At 31.0% G+C, this 21,235-nt stretch overlaps 5 protein-coding genes across 14 annotated transcripts in view; 3 read left to right on the top strand and 2 right to left on the bottom strand.

Annotated features, from left to right (window-relative positions):
* LOC128879687 (uncharacterized) overlaps positions 1–2,266 on the top strand; it is a 3,500-nt gene extending 1,234 nt beyond the window's left edge. The window contains exons 3-4 of one of the 5 annotated variants that reach the window (XM_054129075.1): positions 240–734; positions 826–2,266. In XM_054129075.1, the coding sequence (XP_053985050.1) occupies positions 928–2,244 (1,317 nt within the window). In that variant the 5' untranslated portion in view covers positions 240–734; positions 826–927 and the 3' untranslated portion in view covers positions 2,245–2,266. The remainder of the gene's footprint in view (positions 1–239; positions 735–825) is intronic. The other 4 variants (XM_054129074.1, XM_054129076.1, XM_054129077.1 and 1 more) reach the window with 4 other exon arrangements.
* LOC128879685 (spliceosome-associated protein CWC27 homolog) lies at positions 836–19,401 on the top strand. The gene is made up of 8 exons (XM_054129071.1): positions 836–969; positions 17,186–17,317; positions 17,417–17,626; positions 17,699–17,899; positions 17,984–18,123; positions 18,197–18,454; positions 18,524–18,682; positions 18,746–19,401. The coding sequence occupies exons 2-8, from the start codon at positions 17,276–17,278 to the stop codon at positions 19,266–19,268; spliced, it is 1,533 nt and encodes a 510-aa protein (XP_053985046.1). The 5' UTR covers positions 836–969; positions 17,186–17,275; the 3' UTR covers positions 19,269–19,401.
* Positions 2,644–21,235, bottom strand: part of LOC128879692 (NSFL1 cofactor p47) — a 20,069-nt gene continuing 1,477 nt past the window's right edge. The window contains exons 1-6 of one of the 2 annotated variants that reach the window (XM_054129089.1): positions 20,870–21,004; positions 20,246–20,691; positions 3,818–4,250; positions 3,455–3,743; positions 3,178–3,381; positions 2,644–3,072 (exon numbers count right to left, since the gene is read on the bottom strand). In XM_054129089.1, the coding sequence (XP_053985064.1) occupies positions 2,943–3,072; positions 3,178–3,381; positions 3,455–3,743; positions 3,818–4,250; positions 20,246–20,305 (1,116 nt within the window). In that variant the 5' untranslated portion in view covers positions 20,306–20,691; positions 20,870–21,004 and the 3' untranslated portion in view covers positions 2,644–2,942. Of the gene's footprint in view, positions 3,073–3,177; positions 3,382–3,454; positions 3,744–3,817; positions 4,251–20,245; positions 21,024–21,235 lie in introns of those variants that run through there. The other variant, XM_054129088.1, reaches the window with a different exon arrangement.
* LOC128879693 (dynein axonemal heavy chain 7-like) lies at positions 4,130–16,977 on the bottom strand. The gene is made up of 3 exons (XM_054129090.1): positions 7,746–16,977; positions 4,706–7,169; positions 4,130–4,270 (listed from the first exon to the last, which is right to left on the bottom strand). The coding sequence occupies exons 1-2, from the start codon at positions 16,860–16,862 to the stop codon at positions 5,238–5,240; spliced, it is 11,049 nt and encodes a 3,682-aa protein (XP_053985065.1). The 5' UTR covers positions 16,863–16,977; the 3' UTR covers positions 4,130–4,270; positions 4,706–5,237.
* LOC128879681 (uncharacterized) overlaps positions 19,540–21,235 on the top strand; it is a 9,045-nt gene continuing 7,349 nt past the window's right edge. For all 5 annotated transcript variants that reach the window (XR_008457675.1, XM_054129058.1, XM_054129059.1 and 2 more), the window contains exon 1: positions 19,540–20,017. Coding sequence is in view for 1 of the 5 variants with exons in the window: in XM_054129059.1 (XP_053985034.1) it covers positions 19,984–20,017 (34 nt within the window). In the remaining 4 variants the exon portion in view is untranslated. The remainder of the gene's footprint in view (positions 20,018–21,235) is intronic.

Raw genomic sequence — 21,235 nt, forward strand, 5'->3', positions numbered from 1 at the left:
CACGAAGCGTTTAATTTCAGGGTTTCACGCTACCTGAAATTAAACGCGAAAAATCAATAAAAACAATCCTAATACGCGATTTGCTTGATGATATGTAAAATCTGCAACAAAAGTTGTTGCGTAATAAAGATCAACCGCGATTGCAATTAGTGTTGCGTATAATGAATATTACGTCCGTTTAAAAGTAGTATTTAGAGTCAATTTAGCTTTTGATTAGTATTTTTCGCGTTTTCTTTCAGGGTAGTGTTGCGAATAACTATGAATCGCGTTTGCTATTAATGTTGAGTCTGATACATCGCATCCGTTTTGGAGTAACTTTGTATTTTTAGTTAGGGCGAGAACCAAAAAAGACCATCTACGGATCATTTTTCTGTAGCACTTGGCCTATGCCTCATTACGCATGATGGCGGCACCTATACGTTTACCGGCTCTGAAGTATTGTGACGTGAGCTTGAAATCCCTGGAAGTCACGTGATTTTGTTTACACGAAGCTCGTTAGCAAAGCAGTATTAACTTATTGTTTGGTTATGGAGCCACACAATTAATGTTTACTAAAGCTTACGATCATTGATTCGTAATTATCGTAATTTCAACGTAACATAATAAGTGACAACTGACTGCATAGTAAACATAGCAATTTATCGAGGAATCCATCTGTTGCATAAAATTACGAGTGGGATTCTTTGATAACAATACACGACTTGTAGAACGACAATCATCGCATTACTTTTCAGGTAATTAAATTTGTATAATATTACCTATTAAAAGTAATGTTTAAACTGCTATTTATATAAAGTATTCAATCTTTGAATAATCTTGTTTCAGAGTTCTATCCATGTTTGATAAGCAGACCAAAAGCACTTCAAACTATGAATTAACGTATAAAGAGTTAAGATCGTTGATATTAGCTACATTAAAATTGAAAGCATGAGAAAATATTACCAAGCCGCACTTGCTGTGACTGCTATAGTGAGTCTTGTCTCTCTATTATTTTATAGACATGAGTACTATAAGTTACGATATGTCTTAGAAGTTTTTAATTACTTTGGTAAACCAAACCAAAAGAGTGTTGGAACAAACTGTACAAATAATGTGCCAATATTCACTAAATTTAATATGAAATTTGAGGAACCTCTTTCCTCGTGGCAAAGATTAGATAATGACTTGTATGTTTACTCTGCATATAATATACGTGAAAAAGAAGTTCAAGTGATAGGCTTTGGTTCACTGAATAGCATTCAAGACATGCAATGTGTGATATTCTTTGAAAATGAAATTAAACCAATTTTAGGAAGCTTCACGTATGTTTCAATCGATAGTAATTTTAATTTTTCAAATGTTGATAAAAGTTCAAATTATCATGGGTATCATTTCTATTGTACATACACCAAAAATGCAATACCAGTAGGAATAACATTTCTTACAAAATCCAATACATATCTTAATGATACTCCCATATTACCAATTAGAAGTCAATCATATAGTTCAAATTATACTAGTGTTGGAGTATGTGTATCACCACCATTAACAAAACCAATGCATTTGACAGACATGTTTGCTTTCATAAATTTTCATGATGTAATTGGTATGGATAATTTCATAATATATGACTTTGGTATTCCAAACGACTTTAATAGTAACTTAAAAGATGCATCTAAGTTTCAAAATCCATATTGGAAATTTACATATACAACAGTACCATGGAATTTCCCTTTTTCTGGAATTCATTCTAATGTGATAAAGAATGTTATTCAGGCAGATTGTCTGTATCGTACATACAAAAAAGTTATGTATGTCACAACTATATCATGGGAAGAGTATTTAGTTTTAAAATATCATCATTCTCTTATTGATTTAGTGGCAGATTTTAAACGATCTAGAATGAAATCTAATCATTACAAAATAAATACTTTGACATTTTGCACGCAACAAGCAGATAATACAGATATAAAAAATTCAACATTTACAATCTTTAAAAAAACACGTTTTGATCCAAGTATTATCGATAACCGACCTACTTATATATATAATGCTCATGAGATATTAAAAAAAGATAATACTCATATTCAAGAAATTAGGAAAGATTTAGTTACGTTAAATCGTTATAAATATTGTTTTGAGAAACCAGATCCAGATACAGGCACTCAAGAGACCTCAATTTTGAGGTTTAAAGAGGATATTCAAAATTCACCAATGTTTGTAAAGTTTATAATGGACAGTAAAGTAGTACTAAGCAAACGGTAGTAAATGATATTCTTTTTAATACTTCCAACCTTAAAGTTAATGTATAGATTCAATACAATTGCCACATTGAAATTTAATTGGAAAGTCTGATCTATTTATAAGAATCGTAATATAAGAATTTAATTGTATAATACCATTTCAAAAAAAAAGTTTGTTACATTACAGAACATTTATCACTTTAATATTTATAACTTCATCATTTGTATACAAATATAACTATTTCTAAAGACTTCTAAACAGCTGTCATATTTCATCTTTCTCAATTCCAAAATTTATATTTTATAAATAGAATATAAGACACATTTTTATAGCTTATATACTATTGCTTTTAAAAGTAAATTTCACATAAACCTTGATATTACTACAAATGGTAATTGTACACATGTAGGAAACAAAGAATTGCATTGATGATTTTATTATATATTGTACAAAAGTTCTGTAATTTTATCATATATTACTAATAAAAAGTTCAATATCGAATTTCAGTTCAGGAATATGTTCCCAGTATTATCTCAGCAAAATTAATATTACATTATAAAAACCAAATTTCAAATAAAAATGGAAAATAATAAAGTAAGTTCCAGTCAGTTACCAAAAAATTATTGAATGTTACTTTCAAGTATTCTCAATATATATTTAAGAATCATCTAATTGATACATCACTCAAGCTCTCATAACTAAGGATCTAGGAAAAACATTTATTTCAGTCGTTGAATTATTGCTGTATTTTGTAAACCAGCTTCTTCGATAGTTTTATCTTCAGCAAGCTCCTTGGTAGGATACATTGTCAATAGACTGAACTCTCTCATAGCATACTGTGGTCTCATACTAAGTTATAATTAGTTAAGGAATATACTCCAAGAAAAATAACATTAATGATATTTTAATATTGATAGTATTAACTAGTGTCATGTATTAATTTGAAAAGGATACGTGATTATATATTGCCTCAAATCATTGATTGTATGTGTTAAATTAAATTGAGCTTTCACACTAGTACCGTCGGCAAGACGAATTTGTAGTGTCGTAGTGGGTTTTGATTCATTTAAATTTAGTTGTTTCTTTGCCTGTGATTCATTTGCTGTTTGGTCTGCAAGATCTGTTGGTATCGTCATGCCAACAGTTGCTGGAGAGGGACTAAACATGAACATTCATAAAAATATGTAAATTGTGTTTAGGAAGTATGTCTTATGCAAGATATATTGTATACCTTCCTAGCATGTGTCCTTTTCCAGTAAAAGCTTTTACTTTTACTTTTGGAGGAACATATGTTTCATGACGATGATCCTCCATATCAAGCCATGCTTCAGTACTTTGAATTTCTTGACGTATTTCTGTTGGTATTTCACCTCTCTTAATTGTATCAAGGAATTCTCTATTTTCTGGATCACTGTACAGACGGAGCTCAGAATCATTTATAGTAAATCCATCTTTCCATAATTTCAAAATAATAGGCCCGGAATTGGATTGCTGATGGTTAGAGGATGTAGCAGTAACAACTGAAGAAAATAAATGATCAATGTTCTCTATTGGAATCTCTATACATGATGTATTAATAGTGCTTGTAATATACCTTCTGTATCAGAACTAGTTTGGCCTAATTTGTATCCAGTACCACTAAAAGTATTGGGTCTTTGTTGCCCACTTGGCTTTGGTTTTACATCAACCGATTGTCCCTGACACGATTTAAACATATCGCTGACAATATCTTTCTTTTTTCCTGGTCCTAGAACTTGTTGTCCACTGTGTTCTGAACCACCAGCATAAAATGCTTGTCCTTCTTCTTCTTCAGGGCTACTCTCTTTATCCTTAAGATCGGTAAGTGTTGCAAACTTAGACTGTGCTTTTGATTTTCCTTTCGATGATTTTCCTTCCATGTCAGAGGGATTAACACTTTTCACAATTTTTTCTGCAATTTCTCTATAATCGTCGTCCGACGTATCTTCAACAGGTTCACTAATTAGTGCAGCAGGTTCATCATTCTCATAGAAACTGGCAAGAGCAACCTAACAATATTTTAAATAACCTTCAAATACAAAAAGACATGCAACGACATAAAATTGAATAGTAAATTATTTAAACAGCGAATTATATTATTAAGTCATAGTGTAGAAAAAATTGGTTTTAATGTTAATTTTATCCTTGTGCATGTCATTAACAATATTCATAAAATAATATTGTTATAATTTTATCGTAAGATTACGATTACGCGTATTTGCGTGTCATGAAACATTTGTTGCTTCGATTGCCTGTAGTAGAATAACAAAAACCGCAATTTGTTTAACAACATTCCCAAAGTACGGAACTATGCATCATGAGAACATTGAAATTGATTGCCATTTAAGGTTATATCAAATTAGCGTTAAAATTAAATGGATAGGAGAACGTTGCTTTAAACGCGATCGTCCATTAAAACATTTTGCGATAAAATTGATGAAATATTTAATAAATGCCGTCTCACCTCGAGCTGCCAAGCAGATGACTCAAGGTAAAATTGTGCTCGTTCACGTTCAACACCAGTTACATCTGTAAATTGCGAAACCAACTCTTCGTGGCTCGCCATTGAGAGCAGATGTTAAAAATCACTCGGGGTGTATTATAGATTGTACTTAATACCGATCAAATATTCCTCTGGCTAATGTTCTTCTTTGTTGAGTAATTCAACTTTACGTCAATTTCTTCAATTTACCTGTCATTCCTTCCATTTATGTGGAACTGAACCGGATATGTATAGCAAACGCAACCGCCTAATGTTCGAACATACGTCTTATGCTACTTGCAATTTTTTACCATTTTTGGCAATTGTGCGTAATAAAATTATCGTAGGTATTGAATATCGGTTATAAAACGTTCGTTAGTATTATCAAAAAAGGACAGCACGTATGCGTTAAATCAGAAATGTTCCTTAAATAATATTACACAATATTACACATACGTGTCGTTACACAATGTTATACGAATATACACAACAGTATTTTTTTTATGTCTTCGTATTATGAAACATGGCAAAATAAAGCTGTGCCACATTTTATCCAATGAGTTTGAAGCATGTCAGTTTTCAAAGGTATACTAATCACATAATTCTTCGACATCGACTGAAGGTATTCATCCGTGTGTCGAACAGCGGAAACGTAGACAGGACATTTATAAAATTCCTCTGTATCATTTTTATTCTGTAAACATTTAAGACGTATCGGTGGCATATCTTGCCAAAATACATTCGTGGAACTTTCTACTAACATATTTTGTTCAAAATCCCATCGAGCACCGCATAAGTGCAAACCACGAATGAAATATACATCGACGTCTTCAACGTCCACTTCTTCTTCGGTTGTTACTTCGAATTCAAAACCAATTTGTTCGATAGGTAGACCGTACCTTTTGGAAAATGTTGTTAAAATTGCAGAGAAAAACATTTTACCAAAAAATAACGTGTCGAGCCAAATAACTTTAGGACACCCTTGATTCATCCATTGTTTGATAAAATTTGTACGTTTTACTAAGTTGTCGATATAACTTGGCAAATTTTCAATTGTAATGTTATTTTGTATAACTTTCCATGCACGTGGAACTTTATTTTTGTACAGTTCTTCTGTGAACTTTTTCAAGGAATCGGTAAATGGTACACAACCATCGAACGCTAATTTTAAATTGCTTAACGTTTCGGTTATGACTTGTAAAATATTTTTCAACAATTTTACTTCACGAAGAAGAACTCTGTCTATGGGTTCCTGAAGCGAAGAGTTGTGTTTCTCTTGTAATTCGTTAATCTCAAGTGAATCATGTAATTTATCATTAATATCGTTGATTAGAGTTAGTATTTGTTCTTGAGATAATTGATTATTTGGCAATGAAACAGTAGGATCCATACATGAGAGAGACAACAAAAAGTTTGTAGCTAACATCGTATCACGAACAATAGCACCATTTTTATTAAATCCAAAAACTTTAGATGACAAATCTAAGGGCATTCGTTGAATGTGTTCAATTATACGAAGATATTCGCACCTTTGTGGTATCAATTCTTTTATGCCACTTGTACACGTATAATGCTGATCTTCGATTATGTGTATGTTACAGTAATCGTTCAAAAGGTACTTTAGACTTCTCTTATCAAAATCGTCCATTATTTTTCCACCATAGTTACATTCTCCAATTAAGTACAAAAGAATATCGAAAGGTACATAATCGGTATTATTTATTAAGTTCCGCATTTGCATGGCGGATATGCGAAAATCAGAATGATCGAAATCATACGGTACATTCCAACCTAGAATTTCAAAGTTTTTCTTTTCTTTGATAATTGAATGGAAGAGACACAAGCCAAAAAGAAGCTTTGAGAAAGCTGTATCTTTTCCAGGGCATCCTTCGAAAAATTCTTTGTTTGTTATAGGTTCAGACTGATAAATGTTTAACAACGTCTCTTTGATATTTAGAGGATAGTCGTGTACGATTTTTATACTATTTTGCAAAATACTAATAGGAAATTCTTTTATAGGATAACTGGATAACCACAATCGAAAATTTATAGACACTTTTGAGATATTGCAGTTTTCACAGATTTGTTCAAGCTGAATCATCCAATGAGGCACTGTATGACAATTTTGCAAAAACACCCACCCTCCTTCTCTCTGAGCTTTTTGTATAAGAAACTTGGCTTTTCCTTCTTGACCTTTGCTCATTGATAAAGAGATAAACTTTGACAAGTAGCCTTTTGTTCTTGCGTATGTAGAAACAAGAGATAAAAGCGATGAACAACTTGGTAAAATAAACAGAAGAGGAGTTAAACAACTGGATTCTGTGTATGATTGAGATATTTTAAGTTGGGGGGAACAACTTTGAATACTTCCTAAAATATTTTCTATCATTTGCATAACATGTATTATAATCTTATCAGGCCATAAAATTTTTGTAAGAATTAGTTTCTGGAATAAAGATAATTTGTCCAACCAAGGTTTTGGCAATAAGTCACTTTGAAGTGACCTGGAAGCATAATATTGTTTCCAAGTCTCATTGTTGCAACAAATATCATCTGCAAGACCATGAAAAGCAGGCAACTTCTCACTAAGATTATAAATTTTTATCCAAATATCATCTGAAAGCCAATCAAGTGTATTATCAGAAACTGTATTAATGTGATCCATGTGTGCTGATATAAAGTATTTAATTTCATCTTCTGTGGTTTGTTGATCATCTAATAAAATTTTAGAACACAATAAGAAAGAATACAATGTCTTATGTTTTTCTGATAAAGATTTAGAAATGCTTGTATGAAGGCTTTGAGTAAATGAAGATTTCAGAAATCCTAACCGTTTTTCAAGAATGGTACTTCTATTTGAAGTTTCAATTGATTTAATGTATAATTGCATAAACCATTTGAAAGAAAAACAGTACATACGATTTAAGTATGATAGAGCATTAAATGTGTTAAATAAATCTACACAATATTTAACAAATTGTAAATAACTTTTCCGAAATTTGTTGATTTCCAATGATATAACTTTTGATAATTCTTGCTTTTTAATCACATTCAAAGTAAGATTTTTTGAAGAATCTAAAGTTTTTATAGCAGTCTCATCTTCAAGAATATTTATGGTTGTTGAAGATAAAGTATGCAAAATATTATCTTCTTGTTGTTTTAATATTTTCTTGTTAATAGCATCTTCTACAATCAAAATTTCGAATTTTTCATGAAGTTCTGGTTTTTCTTTGAAAACTACAAGATCCAGAAGTTTATCTTGAAGAGCTTCATTTGGAATAGAAAAATCAATTACTGTAAGCTTACTAAATACTTCAGGAGAGTACTGAGGATTGAATAGTCTTGTTGTAATATATAATCGAAAATCAGGTGAATATTTTATAATATTGTAACCAGTATCCAAATACGATACTTCTCCATCAATATAAATTCGTTTTAAAAGAAATGGATCCAATAATATTTCTAGTGTTTCTCCTATGTTTTCAATTAACACTGGATTTCCATTCTCAACACTACAATGAATAACTGACACACAATCAGAATCAGTGAGTTTTCTAACTTTCAAATCATTTCTTTTCTCAATTTTTTTAATCCATTGATTTGCTTGATTATGTGAATCAATAAATAAGCACCACAGTTTTGAATTATTCATAATAATTGCATTTTCAACAGAAAATCTGTGTTTAGGTAACCCACAAAGATACCAATGATTTATTTCATTCTCTTCTCCAAGTACACTTACTAAATTGTAGTCTACAGTAAACGGAATTTTTATATCTCTTATGAATTGTTTCCACGTTTCTAAAATTTGATCACGAAAGACAGTTCTACATGATGCCATATAAGTTATTATTCCACATGATATGATCATATCTCCCACAAGATTATTATAATTTTCTTGAAGACTTTCTGCACACTCCATCCAACGATCTTTTTCACTTCCCAGACTAGTAATTAAACTCTCTGCTTTATTTAGTTTGTTAGTACAGTTTTCTACTTCCTCTTCAAGTTTAAGTTTTTGTTGTAATGTTTCTTGAAGACTGTTATTTAGCGCTGCAAGTTTTGCATTTAATGCAGCAAGTGTTCTACGTTTTTCATTTAAAAATGCTTCAGCTTCATTGCATTCTCTTTGTGCAGTCAATAGTTTTTCTTTTTTAGGTGCAACTGCCTTTGCAACTTCATCATAAGATACCATTGCGCGTACCCATTTACAAAGTCCTTCTGCTGCACTTGATGCTTTGGCTACAACGTGAGGTTTAAAATTATTATCTGTCATATATGTTTTTTCAATAACTTGCATGATATTGTGTGGAATATTATCTTTATCATAATCTTTTAAATTCTGTAAAAAATTCATGTCACCTAAAATGCGTTTGCTAGGACCCCAATAATCTGTCAACTTTTTACCAGTAACTGGATCAATAGGTTTATCTGGTAATACATCAAGCATAACACAAATTGCAGCCATGACGAGTTTAACAGTATCAGGAGGATTTTTCATAGCTTTCACAAGAGTAATATCTGTAGGTTTTAATGTATTTAATGCGGCAACAGCATCTTCTAAAATTGGTATTGCTACAGCAAGATCAGCTTCACATTCTACTTTTAAACGACCAGCAATTGCTGCTTTCTTATTTGCTATTTCTTCTTCTTGTTGTACGAGAATAGTCGCTCCCTCTACGGTAGCATTTTCATTTTCAACTTCCTTCATAGTCATCATAGTTTGCTGAGCAGATAACTCCAATTGTGGTTTTAATAATGTTAATGTACCCTTCATCTCTTCGACTTGCTTTGCAGCTAATTCCAATTTTTCTAAACCTGTTAAATATCTACTTCGCGTTATAACAATGTCTTTTTGCTTTTTTGACATGAGATAAGCATATAACTTTAACATATGTAAAAATGCAGATAATGTAATATGAATTGTTCGATCGGTTCCGTTGTAATATTCAGTACTTATTTCTTGCGCATTGTTATATAATTTTACACAAGCTTTTACTACATCCGCTTTTATATTTTCATGAATTTTGATATCTTGGACGTATTTTGAGCTTATTTCTTTGAGCGCAGTTATTGGCCACGTTTCATAACAATTTATTGTACAGTATTTTACTAATTCTGGATACCTATGTAAATACGATCTAGTTTCTTTATTTGTTGAATTAAAGCATATCACGATATGCAGATTATTTTTGCATTGTTCTACAAAATAGTTCATTACGGAACGAATACTAATCTCTGTGATTTTATTGCCACCTTGAGCATGTAAACGTACCATTTCAATAATATCATACCTCTCCTTAATAGAAAATAGATCGGGTATTTCTCCATTAGCTAATAAGCTACTAATATCACAAAGAAAATGATCTGTTATTTGTTTGTCTTTTAAAAAAAATATAATACTCTTTCTTAATGCACCACACTTTTGTAGAACTGTTTTCAAATCTTTTCTCCATACATTGAAGTCATTAGAGGAATGTAGAGATGGTTCAATTAATTCTTGTTGATGCATGTAAGCAACAAGACTCATTATAGATTTTCTACCAGACCCTATGCAAGAAATCATCAATAAATTATTTCTTGGTGTAGATACAATTCTTGAAATTCTTATCAAACATTGTAACACATAGTTTGTTACAACTATATCAATTTGATTTTTAAAATTTCTATTGTATTCATTTAGATAGAAAAGAATTTGATTTTTTAGCTTTTCCATAGAATTTATTTCTTCATATTTCTTATCTTTGTCTTTTTCAGTATCCATGAAACTGCTAAACATCAAGTCATTAAAGCTATCCTTTGTAATTTGATTCTTCTCAGACTTTGGTAAATAATCAAAAGCTGTTTCAAATGAATCTTTAAAATGACATTTAACATTATCTCTTATCTGTACAAAGAGCCAGTCTTTGTCGTTGTTATCTAATATCCTATCGCCAAAAACGCGCCATATCTCATGTGCCCAAAGACGAATAAAAGTAACTTTAGTTTCTATTGATTCCTTCTGAATAAGACTACATCCATTGATCACTCTGCTTATATCTCTTAGACTGAACTGGTATTGGAATTTTGCTGGTATCGGTCGTAGCGTCTTAATTAGAGAATTGTGAATATCGATTGTAGCATTAGTTATATTAGTTACACTGCTAAAGACATCAGCAGCAAAAAGATTTTTTTTTAAATTGATGAAAAGTACATTGGAAAATATTCTGAATACAGTATCTGTAGGTGGTGTATACATGGTATACAAATTGAAGTATCTCAAAAATCTAGGACATATGTTAGTTTTGCTATTTCCTATAATAACAAGTGAAAACATAATATCGTGAATAAAAATTTTCTCAGGTTCATCAGAATCGTAAAAATAATTATAAGTATGATACTGCCGAAAAAGTTCTAAAATACTTTCTGATTTACGTCCATTTACTTCCACATTAAGATCATCTATGAAACTAATACACAATTTGTTTTTTGGTGGGCCATAATGTCCCTTCCTTATTTTATTTAATTTTGAAAGTATCAATCGTTGTGTTTTGGGAACAGTATCCAAGGAAGTGAAACTAAAAAAGTTGATTACATACTTTTCTTCTAATAATTTTGTTGTTAGTAAATTTTTCATTAAAGAAGTTTTTCCAATAGATGTATCTCCACAAAGGATGAAAGGCTTTTTGTATTTAATGTGCTTCAAGAACACATGATTGTATTTCATAGTGTTAACTGTTGATACAAAAATTTCATTGCAATTAGGTATTTCTAATACCTTTTCACTTTTTAATAAGTCACCCCAATACTTCCAATTACCGATACCTTTGAAAATGTAAAAATGATCTTGTATTAAACCTTCATGAGGTAGTGTTATATCAAAATTTTTGATTGATTCTGGTTTTGGATATTCTTTATTGGTACCATCCCAAAGCATTGTACAAAAGGAATTAAATTTAATATGAGAATCCATATCTAAATTTCCTCCTAATCCCCATATAATAGATAATAGAAGTGCAACTTGCATCCATATTATAAAATGATTCGTTTTTCCTTTTTCTTCTGTGTTTTCTATTTTAGCATCCTTTAAATACATTTCAAGTAAATTTAATGTTGATATTATACAATGTAATTGTCCAACAACTGAAGTTGAAGTGCAGTATTTCTCTATAAATTTTAAAGAAGGATCTAAAACCCAATCAAATAATGAATATAATACTTCTTCATACCCCTTGTAGATATTATGTTTGTTAATATGTGTTTTAACATATGGTTTCCAATCGATAGAGCGTGATTCGATATAAATTATACCGCATCTTGATAAAATGGCAGGAGAAACGTTTATCATATTCATTGTTTCAAAGATAACAGACACTGAATCTGTTACATTCATTTTTTCACCTGATGTCAAATGTAGTGCTTTGTTTGTATCAAGAACTGTATATAAACTTTCAATCCATACATCATTTAAAGGTCCATCGAATACTATCCATTTTTTGTCAGAAGAACTATTTTCCGAGAAAGAACGAAATATTTTGGAACATATTCCATCCTTCCAAGTTTTTGATTTCTCAACAAAATGACCAAAAAGTCGGTGAAGATTACATACTCCTGGAATTACAGTCTCTACTTTTACATTAACACCAAACTCAATACCCTGTTTATGTAAGGATGACAATACATCTACAAGAACATGCAAAATTTCTGTTTTTCCCACAAAAGGATTACCAACAATCATTAGAGCTTGATGAATGTACATTGTTTCAAATATTTGTATGATTTTAAGTTTGAATACATCATGAATATATAGAAATCTACGTTTACAAATCATCTCAAGGGTATTTAAAAGTACTGTATAATCAGGAGGTAGTAAAACAGTATCAGGAAATATATTGTGCACTATATTTTTAAAGATCAGTATGTCCATATTGCAAAGTTTGGGAAGACAAACATCGATCAGTGAACGTAAAAGTAACATGCTTTCATCTTCATCTGGGAAACTTCTCTTTAAATAAATTACAGACCTAACAACTGCTTTTGCAGAGCATATATTAAAAGTGTTACACGATTCGCACCACAGCTGTTCAGACAGTATTTTGTACAATGTCACTAATTTTGAAGCTAGTAGTTTTGAATTAGATATGCCAGCAGCAAAAAGTTCAACTTCTACAATTCTACCAATATCTGGTGCCATCATAGAAATTGTTCTAAATAATATTTTTAAATTATCGGGTAAATTAGAGTACTTAAACGAACCAAGGTTCGTGATAGTGCAAATATGCCCAGTTGGATTCATATTCAGTGTTGAACCCTCAAAAGTTATTATTTTTAAATTCGTTGTTATTGCTTGGAAAATACAAATAAGATTTTGAGTAATCATGGATAGAAGTTCAAGTTTCAAACTATCAAAATTCTCAAAACAAAGCCATGCTCCACAAGAAATAAATCCTTTAAAAACTTGACAAAAAAAATCATAGGATAATATATCAGCACAGTTGAAGGTACGAAATTGTATTGCAATAGCTTTTGCCAAGCTTTGAACAGTCGTTGTTTTTCCTACAGCAGGTAGTCCTGTAATAGCTCCATATAAATGATATTCATATGCTTGCATAAGAGTATGGAAACATCTATCTGTTAGAGTAGTATTTATTATATGATGTTTGTAGTAATTATATTCGCATCCATAACTTATACTTGTATTAAACATTGATGCTTTAACACAATTTTCTTCTAAATAGTATCGTAATTGTGCAACCCATTCAAAATCTGTAGATCTCGTAATATTTTTATGCAGTAATAATTTGATGACATCTTTTTGATTGCTTATGATAATAATTAAAGACATTAATACATCTCTGTACCTTTTTGTTGAATATTTTTTCATTTCATTAATTAAACAACTTACGTGGGTAACGTATTTTAAATATAAAGAATTCAATGTTTCGAAATTAAATGATGTAAGGCAGTCGTGTACTTTAGAAGTCCAATAAAGTTGAAAAACGCAAACAACTACCATACTTGGGAAATTAGCAATGCTATTGTACGTAAATGTTTGATTAAATACATTCCAGCATTGTAAAATGCTTTTTCTTATCATACCATTTATTTCATTTTCTAGATGTATCAACCATTTTTCTTCATGATCAGAATAAACATTAATACATTTTTCTAAGTATAATTCCTCTCCATAATCACCAATAATGGAACAGATCCAGTTTTCTTTATTAATTCGTACTTTTTGTATACCCTCAAAACATTTGTTTACCGATATATGCAATTTTTCTAAGTTATTTGATTCAAATAATGTTTGTTGGATTTCTTTATCAGAAAGAAAAAAGAATCTCGGAAAACATAATCGTTTAGCTTCAATGTAATTTCTTACACCTTGATTTATGTGTTCAAGCTTTTCGTTAGTATCACATAAAGATTTTAAAATTACTGGATTATTAATTTCAGTAAATGTAGGAGTCTCGCATAATTTGTTTTGAATAATTGTTAAAACATTTTTTACTTCCGTGTATAAAGCTGATTCTTTCGATAAATAAATTTCGATGTTAGGATAACAAAAAGTGGTTTCTAAAGAAAGTATCAATACTTGAATGTAATTCCATTGATCAATGATGTTTCGAATTCTGACGAGCGACATAGAAAAATTCGATACCATTGAAACTATTGGTTTGACAAAATTCGAAGTCCTCATTTCTTCAATTACTATAAAATGATCTTCAAGAAGTACTTCTATATCGTTTAAATGGGAAAATACACTCATATTGGATGTTTCATCATTACTTATTTCAAAAGAAATTGTATTCCATTCTTTAATCATTTTAGACAATTTTTGTTGTAACTCTAACTCTTTGTTTGCACTTACACTGATAGCTTCATATTTCTCAATGTCATTCATCAGATTAAATGAAATAATCTTCCTTAAACTAGTTCCCGCATTTGGTGCAAGATCAAAATTGCATATTACAGACATTTCTGCCCAATGTCGTTTCTGAAGTGCTGAATTACACATGCATACTACTAATGGCAAATAATTTTTAAAATCATTTATATCATTAAGAGCCTGCCAGCATAGTTTCAATGGAGCAGGTTGTTGCATTGGATCTGGATCATCTGCAATTCCAGAGAATTTGAAACACTTGTTTGCAGTTAAATCCATTTTAATTTTTGTTTTGAATGCTTGACTCATTTCCATAATTTTTTCAAAGTAATTTAATGTTTTACTTTTTACAGTAGTGGCATCTAACCATTCGAAAGGGCCATCTAACCATACAGCATTGTCTTTCTGCCATTGATAAATAACATAAATAAGGTCGTGAAATGGTTCGATTATGTCTTGTAATTCAATTATTTTAGGGAACTCAGTTTCAGGAAATTTGAATAATGTTTCCTCCTCATTAATCCTTTGCATCTCACAATTGATTTTATTTACTTGTTTAAGAAGACCTCTATAGTATTCAATGTATTCCCCAGTTCTATTTATATCATCCATATTGTCTAAAACACTCAATTGAGGAACAATATTGTCTACTTCAGAATTTAAGTCGTTTATTCTTTTCTGCATTTCATCTTCTAATTCATTTTTCATTGCTTCGCATAATGTATTATTTTGTCTGAACACAGGTTCAATTTCATGTAACCAATTAATAGTTTTTTTATTTAATTCAATGTGATCCTCGGACAAAACTGCAATTTCTAATAATGTACTTAACATCTGTATTGAGTTTTGAATTTTAGATTCTAAACTTCCTATTAGTACTTTTGATGCGTGTAATATATATTCAGTTAATTCAATCAAAGATTTTGCATCTTTTGATACATTTAACGATTTTGCTTTTAAATTTTCAAATTCTGAACAGATACACTGATTGAATTCTTGATGATACTTAATAAGTTTCATCAAAAAAGCATTCACAATATTATATGATTCTGTCTTTAAAACTTCCTTAGCTATATTTTGTTCCAATTTTCCTATTGTATAATATGTATTCCCTACTATTGCATTTGCTTTTACTAAATATGTATTATATTTCTGTATCTGTTTAAGGTATAAATCAAAATTTATGTTGCCCAAAGTTAATGATAATATTCGTTTCTTTATGTTGGGTGCACAGATGGGATAAAATTCCTCAGTCATATCTATTACATGTTTGTTTATGGGTTCAAATAAATGATGTAATACAATTTGTAATTTATTGTGAGATTCCTTGATATACCAATCTGGCAATTTTATTTGAATATATTTGGAATGTGATTTTATACTCAGCCATTCTTCCAATGGCACCAAATTTTGAGCAACTGTTCCAATCTTATCAATTATACTGTGATACATTGAGTATATTTCTTCCATATTAGGACTGATATGTAGTTGATTGTTTTCCATAACAAGTTGAAATTTTATTTGTGGACAATAATATCCATTACTCATGATGTTTAACATATAATTAATAGACTGCATCATCATATTTAGAATTTGCTGTACAAAAACATTTGTCATACATTGCATGATACGTGGTAGTTTCTTTGGATTAACAGCTTTTAAAACTCTTGTTTCTGTTATAATTCTAGATGTTTCATTGTAAAATTGATTTAATATAATCAAAGAACCTTTTTTAATATCATTGGTAATCATGTCTTGAAAATCATTCAACAACATAGGTCCAAAACAATAGTAATGTTCAAAGTTACAAATAATTGTTGGAAGTTTAAGTTGTGCCAGGCATATAATAAATTTTATTGGCTCCAAATAAAGAAAATAATTTTTTCTTAATAATTTGTGATGTTTTCTAAATGTTTCATAATTATAAGCTCTTTTCTCTTTCAAAAACATATGATTTGTACAACTTATTGTAGAGAGAGGGTCTTCCTTATCATTTGGTGATGATAATACAGTTCTTATTACAAAATTTTGCATATCTTTGATGTATATATCTTTTACCTCTTTTAACATTGATTGTATTAATAGACAATATTTTTTTCTATAATTTTGTGGTAACAAATCTAAAATATTTGTTTCCCATTGAATAGGAAATTCTTTAAAATGAATATGTTTTAAGCAAGTTTTCATTTTATTGTACAATGAACTTTGATTATTTATTGATGTAATAGTATTTGAACTACCATAACTGTGTACATTTATTGTATTTATATCCATGTCCCTTGCAAATAAGTGTTTACAGAAAATGTTTAATTTCTATAAACTTGGAGTATAAATTTTGTTTAAGTCAAAGAATACTCACTGATCTTATTTTATTTCACATTCTTTATCTTGATTAGCTATGTAAAAGTTTTTCAACATCCATGTTATTACTAAACACTATCAACTTAGCTTGCTTATAACATGGATGCAGAATGTTTTATCAATACTAGGAAATTGGTATGTATCTTTGGTATTTGTAAACATACTTACTATATTGTAATTTAAATGTACATATTAGGTATCAAATCCGTCATTCACGTAGGTTAATTATTTTAAAGGTGATTGATGTCAAAAGTGAGTAGAAATTCAACATGGAATAGTTTTGTTAATAAATAATTTCTCGATATAATTCATAAACATCTGCAAAGATGAGTAATATTTACATACAAGAGCCACCCACCACGGGTAAAGTAAGTATAAATTTGTGATATTTTAATATACTTTTTACTTGTTTTCAATGCCATAACCTATAATATTTTATGAAAAACTACTTCATTTTTTATAAACAGGTGGTAATGAAAACGTCAGTAGGTGATATTGACTTGGAATTATGGACAAAGGAGGCTCCTAAAGCATGTAGAAATTTCATACAATTATGTATGGATGGATATTATGACGATACTATATTTCACAGAATTGTTAAAGGTTTCATAGCACAAGGTGGAGATCCAACTGGGACAGGTGAAGGTGGTGAAAGTATATATGGACAACCATTTAAAGTACGTTTCAGTTTAATATTAAAATCAATTCTATTATGATTGGAAAATAAATGTAAAATGTACATTCAATAGGATGAATTCCATACAAGATTACGTTTCTGTAGAAGAGGTTTACTTGCCATGGCCAATGCTGGAAAAGATGACAATGGCTCTCAGTTTTTCTTCACTCTTGCAGCTACACCAGAATTGCAGAATAAACATACCATCTTTGGCAAAGTTACCGGAGAAACTATATATAATATGCTTAAACTTGAAGAAGCACTTGTAGACGAAGTAAGTTTATTAATTCAGAGTGAAGAATTATAAGTTACTAAAAAGGGATTAACAAGGAATGCATTCTAATCCTTCTCTTTCTAGAATGATAAACCTCTTTATCCTCCAAAAGTTATAAAGACAGAAATATTGAATAATCCTTTTTCTGATATTGTAACCAGGGTAATAACAAAGAAAAGTGAAGAAATAAAAGATAGTACAAAAAGAAAAAAAACTGGAGTAAAGTAAGATACATAAAATATTTGTAGGTTCCCCTTATGTCAATAGTATTTCTGATCATGGAATGTTTCATTGCAGAAATTTTCAACTTTTATCTTTTGGGGAAGAAGCAGAGGGAGATGAGGAAGAATCTGTGATATTAAATAAACAATTCACCGGTAAAGGTAAATCGGCACACGATCATTTAACCGATGATCCAAAGCTAAGTGCTCAACCAGCTATTGAACCAGCTGGACCTCCAAGTAAGAAAAAAAAAGAAGATCGTAGCAGCGATTGGGAAAGTGACGACGAAGTTGAAAATCCAGAAGAATTGGAAGCTATGAAAATAGAAAAAGAGTGAGTTTATTATACACGATTTATTTTCATATCATGGAACGTAATTTATTTACCATATTACATCCTTAGAGAAATGAAAGAAAGAATCAAAACTAAATTAAGGGATACAAAAAAAGGACCTAAAAAGGTAGAAAATTATAAGGTGGACGACGTTGATGATGATAACGATGAGAAGGAAGACGAGTATTATCTAGGAAAAGATAGAGACGATGAACGTAGAAAAAAAGCGTACGTGTTTGTTACACATTTTCGATGATAATATCTAAACGTTAATGATTAATTTTTGTACAGGGAAGAAATTAGGAAAGAAATTCGGGACTTGAAACGCGATGTTAGGAACGAGAAAAAAGCAAAGGAGGAAGAGAAGAAATTAATCGAGGGACAAGAAGCGAAGAAAGAACAGAAAACAGAAATTATGAAACAATACATAGAAACTCAGGAAAAATACAAAGAAGCAAAGTCAAAGATCCCTAAAAAGGGTAAGAGTCGCGAAGATTTTACAATGGATTTATTAAAAAAATTCAAGTCCAAGCTTCGAAACGCTAAAGAGACTAGAACGGAAAGATCGCCATCTCCGCCGAAAAAAGGAATGGACAAAGAAGAGGATTTTGACCCGAGCGACGAATCTTGGATGGTACACGAATTACATTGCGAAGAAAAAGCACCCGTCCTTGCCAAAGATGCAAGCACGAAAGACGACGATTGGTTCGAGATTTACGATCCCAGAAATCCACTCAATAAACGACGAAGAGGAGAAAAGCTACACAAACCGAGGGACGATAAAAGTAGGCAGAGCGACCACCGTCGTAAATAATGTGTATTATTGATAATATTGGTGTAATATTCAAGTAAGGCTTTCTTACATCATTTAATGTATTGTAAAAAACTATATGTATATAGGGTGTGTACTGTATGAAATACATTTTATTTCTTTGTCTAAAGAAAAAGTCAAACCGTGGGAAGCTTATCGAATTATCCTTTTACAGTTTACACGTAAGTGTTAATTGGTCGCGCGAATGGTATATTTTGTATACGTCGCATTTTGGTGTCGGAAACGAAAATATATTTGAAGGTGTCTTCGGTGCCGTATGGTCGTGTTTACCATACTTTGCGAGATAACTTTAATATTTTGATGACGACGGAGATTAGCGGTAGTGCTATGGTTTGTGCAAATAGACTTACAGATGGTAGCTTATCCCGGGCACAGTAAAAGTTGATAAGGCACTGATACAAAGCATGACATTCGTTCACTGATTCAGTCGATCTGTTGACAGCGAACGATACACATCGTGTATTTACATAACTTAGCGCGATACTGAATATACGTAATTAATTACTACGTTTCATTTATCCCAATTTCAAAGTATTTTATGTACTTTTTTTTTTTTGTACACAGTATATACTTAAACATTTTATCGGTGGACTGTCAGTTCGTTTAATTTGTGTTTGTGCGTGTTATTTTCTTAACAGTATCCACGCTTCAGGAAACCGATCCTGACAGTGTTTTATGCCGTGGTTCTACGGGGAGAATGTCAACGACGCCATTAAAAATAGATACACTCGGTATGCTTTGTTTCGTTCATATATTTTATTAATCGCTTTGATCGTGTGACTGTAACGTGGTGGTTGTTATCTGCGTTGTTGAGAAAGAAAAAAAACCAGTCGGTTTAAGTGTATTTTTAAAAGTAAATTATTCAAGCTTGCATCCAGTACCGATTGTACGTCTCAAGAGAAATTTAGTATAACAGTGTGAGAGAGTACGTTATATATTTTTAATTAGTGTTTCCTCACCTGCTCGGCACGTGGCGAAATCGCGTGGTGTGCTGTGTAGGTGCGTAGACTGTTACACATGCTACCAGAGGTCAGAGATGAACACAATCCTCATCTAGATAACGGATTTTCGATTAACGAATAAAGAATAAACTGATCGTTATTCGTTCAATAAAAATTACTATTTGAGTTACACAATCAAATTATACTTCCGCGTTGAATGAATACAAAATTACTCAAATAGCTGTTGGATCGAATAAACGTTGCGAATAAAAAGCTATACACAAATGTTTTATTCGTCATCCATTATTCGAATGAAATTCTACCCGACTCTGGCTACGATGGTGTTGCGAGAATTTCAACTACGGTCCCGTCGAAATCGTGTTCCCATTGATAGGTGAATTAACTTAATTACGCAATTACGGTATTTACTTAGAGCGTCGTAAGCAGCGTGGAAATGTATCGCCCTGAAATTGAATATAGCGCATTCACTCTTCAATCGCATATTCTTCTTTAATGTAGTTCATTTAATCGTAATAGCAGCAATGTATAAACTCCCTCCACAAGATAGAACAAGTTTTATTTTTAAATCCCTATCACCGGGTATCTACATATATGCATAAGGGTCGTTGTACATATGTATACCGGGTGTTCGCAAATTCCCAGCAGTGGACACGTGTGGCACGTATCAAAATAAACAGAAAAGTATGGTGGGCGTTCGAAATCCAACTGTTTCCGAACCATGAGATGCAAATAAATTCGATCGTCGTCAGAGGCGCGCGATGTGTCTTCCGGGTATCTGAAATTTAGATTTTGAATATATTGTTCTCTTTTCCAACATTGAAAATAACGACTTCATTTTTTGTCAAGAATCATAAAATACGTTGATACGCTTATTCGATACGAGCAAAAACAATCATTTATACGAATAAATCTGTAAATATAGATTTTTTTTGGTCTATTCCTCTCTCACCATCTGCATGAGTTTGCGGGCATTCTTTATATGCGCCA

This window comes from Hylaeus volcanicus, chromosome 7 (genome assembly GCF_026283585.1).
Source record: "Hylaeus volcanicus isolate JK05 chromosome 7, UHH_iyHylVolc1.0_haploid, whole genome shotgun sequence".
NCBI lineage: Eukaryota > Metazoa > Arthropoda > Insecta > Hymenoptera > Colletidae > Hylaeus > Hylaeus volcanicus.